The 1828-nt window shown below is 38.1% G+C and overlaps 1 protein-coding gene across 1 annotated transcript in view; it reads left to right on the top strand.

The window, feature by feature from the left end:
* Window positions 1-1828, top strand: part of st3gal3 (ST3 beta-galactoside alpha-2,3-sialyltransferase 3) — a 55387-nt gene that overhangs the window by 6000 nt on the left and 47559 nt on the right. Inside the window, exon 4 of the mRNA XM_015405153.1 lies at window positions 621-807. Coding sequence (XP_015260639.1) covers window positions 621-807 — 187 coding nt within the window. The remainder of the gene's footprint in view (window positions 1-620; window positions 808-1828) is intronic.

The following is a 1828-nucleotide window of genomic DNA, read 5'->3' as shown; positions in this document are numbered from 1 at the left end:
CTGGTTTTAATTATTTTTATTAACTTTTCATAATCTTTTCCAGTTAAATGTGGGAAATAGTTTTAATGTGTGTATAGCATAGAGACAGAAAATTATCTGCGTAGATCTGCTCACCCTGCCTAGTCGGAGCCTCTTCATACACAGTCAGTGTGACATGGAAAAATATCGGATCGGAGATTAAAAAGTCGTACGCTGACGGTGTGTTCAGGCCTTTACTGCGGCACAATCAAGCATCTGGGACCAATATTGAACTAAATTTTAAAGCGATGTTCCTGGATAAATAATCAAGCTTTATAAAAAGGTTTCTATAAAGCCTATTTGTTTCAGGGATTGAAAGATTATTTTTTTAATTTTTTTTTAGGCTGATACCAATGAATTTGACAGCAGAATAACCGATCCCCGATATGTGCTGCCAATATTTTTCACCAATTTTTGTCTTTTTCTTCCTCCATTTACATAAAAACTTATGGCACAATGATAATAAATGTAAAGCTAATCCCTTATTTTTGTCTCTCTCACCGTCCGCATCAAACAACATCTTAGATTTATTCATCAAGACGGGTCAGTTCAGTTTTTGGTGTCTTCAGGGAAACTCAGGCGTGTCTTTCTGGTGTTCACAGGTTGAACGAAGCCCCAGTAAGCGGCTACAAGAGAGACGTTGGGACCAAAACTACGATGAGGATCACCTACCCAGAGGGCGCCATCCAGAAACCTGACAGCTACGAAAAAGACTCGCTCTTCGTCTTTTCTGCTTTCAAACCGCTTGATTTCAAGTGGCTCAGACAGATGGTCTTCAAGGAAAGGCTGGTAAGAAAAATGCTGCAGTTTAAAAGGGGAGATGAAGGTGAAAATTGTCCTAAAATGGACCTTGCTTGATCTTTCTTTTCTGCGCTCCTGGCTAGCTTTCCTCGCAGGCATAGATTGTGTCCTACTCTAGTGTGGATCTTTTTCTGTGCGCTCATGTCAATTAATGTCACTTCTAAGGTTGGAACCAACCAGAGAAAGTAAACTGCCTGTGGTTAGCTACTTCCCAGGAAATCCCGCCCCCTCATACAGTATTTGTGGTTAGTTTCACTACCCGATCCGTCCCGGAAGCACGATCCGTCCCGGGCATGCGCCATCGGCTCATTTTCGCATCCGGATATACATCCTGGTCGCCCTCGATTTATACTCTGTTAAAAAGACCTAAAATATGTTTTTTTCCTCCCCAAAATAGTAAGCGTACTAAAATATAGATTAATAAAATATTTCCTGAGAAAATATATGCCTTAAAATCCTTTCTGTTTCATTACTAGGCTCTGCAACGGAAATGGGAACTTTTTCAGCTTTGGATTTATGTTTTCCTTTCGTAACATTATGGCATATAGTGTGTAATCTCTAGAAAGAAGTAACTAAAATGGAGATAAACATTGTTTTAGCTGACTGCTCTGAGCATGTCCCATGATTACATCAGTTTAACAAAGAAATGTAAAAAGCATCAAAACTGTCTCACAGAAGTCCAAACCTTTTTTAAAGATGTGTATTAGCATTCTTTAGTGAGTTAAGATTAGAAAAAAGTAATTTTAGTACAATGATATGATTTATGGACACCTGGATGTTTATCTGTTCGTGTATGCGTAGGACGGATCGGGTCGACACAGCTAGCAATGTTAGCAAAGCATCTTCTGGCTAATAGCTCATCTATTAAAGAGTTCAAAAATGCTTAATTGAATCATCAAACAATTTAGTTTAACTCAGTCATTAATGTTTTCTGAAAGCAGTAAAAATATGCTATAAAATTATTTATGTTAAATTTGGAAGTTGGTATGAGCTAAGCTAATGTTAGCTT

This window comes from Cyprinodon variegatus, unplaced genomic scaffold (assembly GCF_000732505.1).
Source record: "Cyprinodon variegatus isolate N-32 unplaced genomic scaffold, C_variegatus-1.0 Scaffold2016, whole genome shotgun sequence".
In the NCBI taxonomy this organism is placed as follows: domain Eukaryota; kingdom Metazoa; phylum Chordata; class Actinopteri; order Cyprinodontiformes; family Cyprinodontidae; genus Cyprinodon; species Cyprinodon variegatus.
The sequence above is the reverse complement of the archived record's forward strand: the minus strand, read 5'-3'. Positions and strand labels throughout refer to the sequence as shown.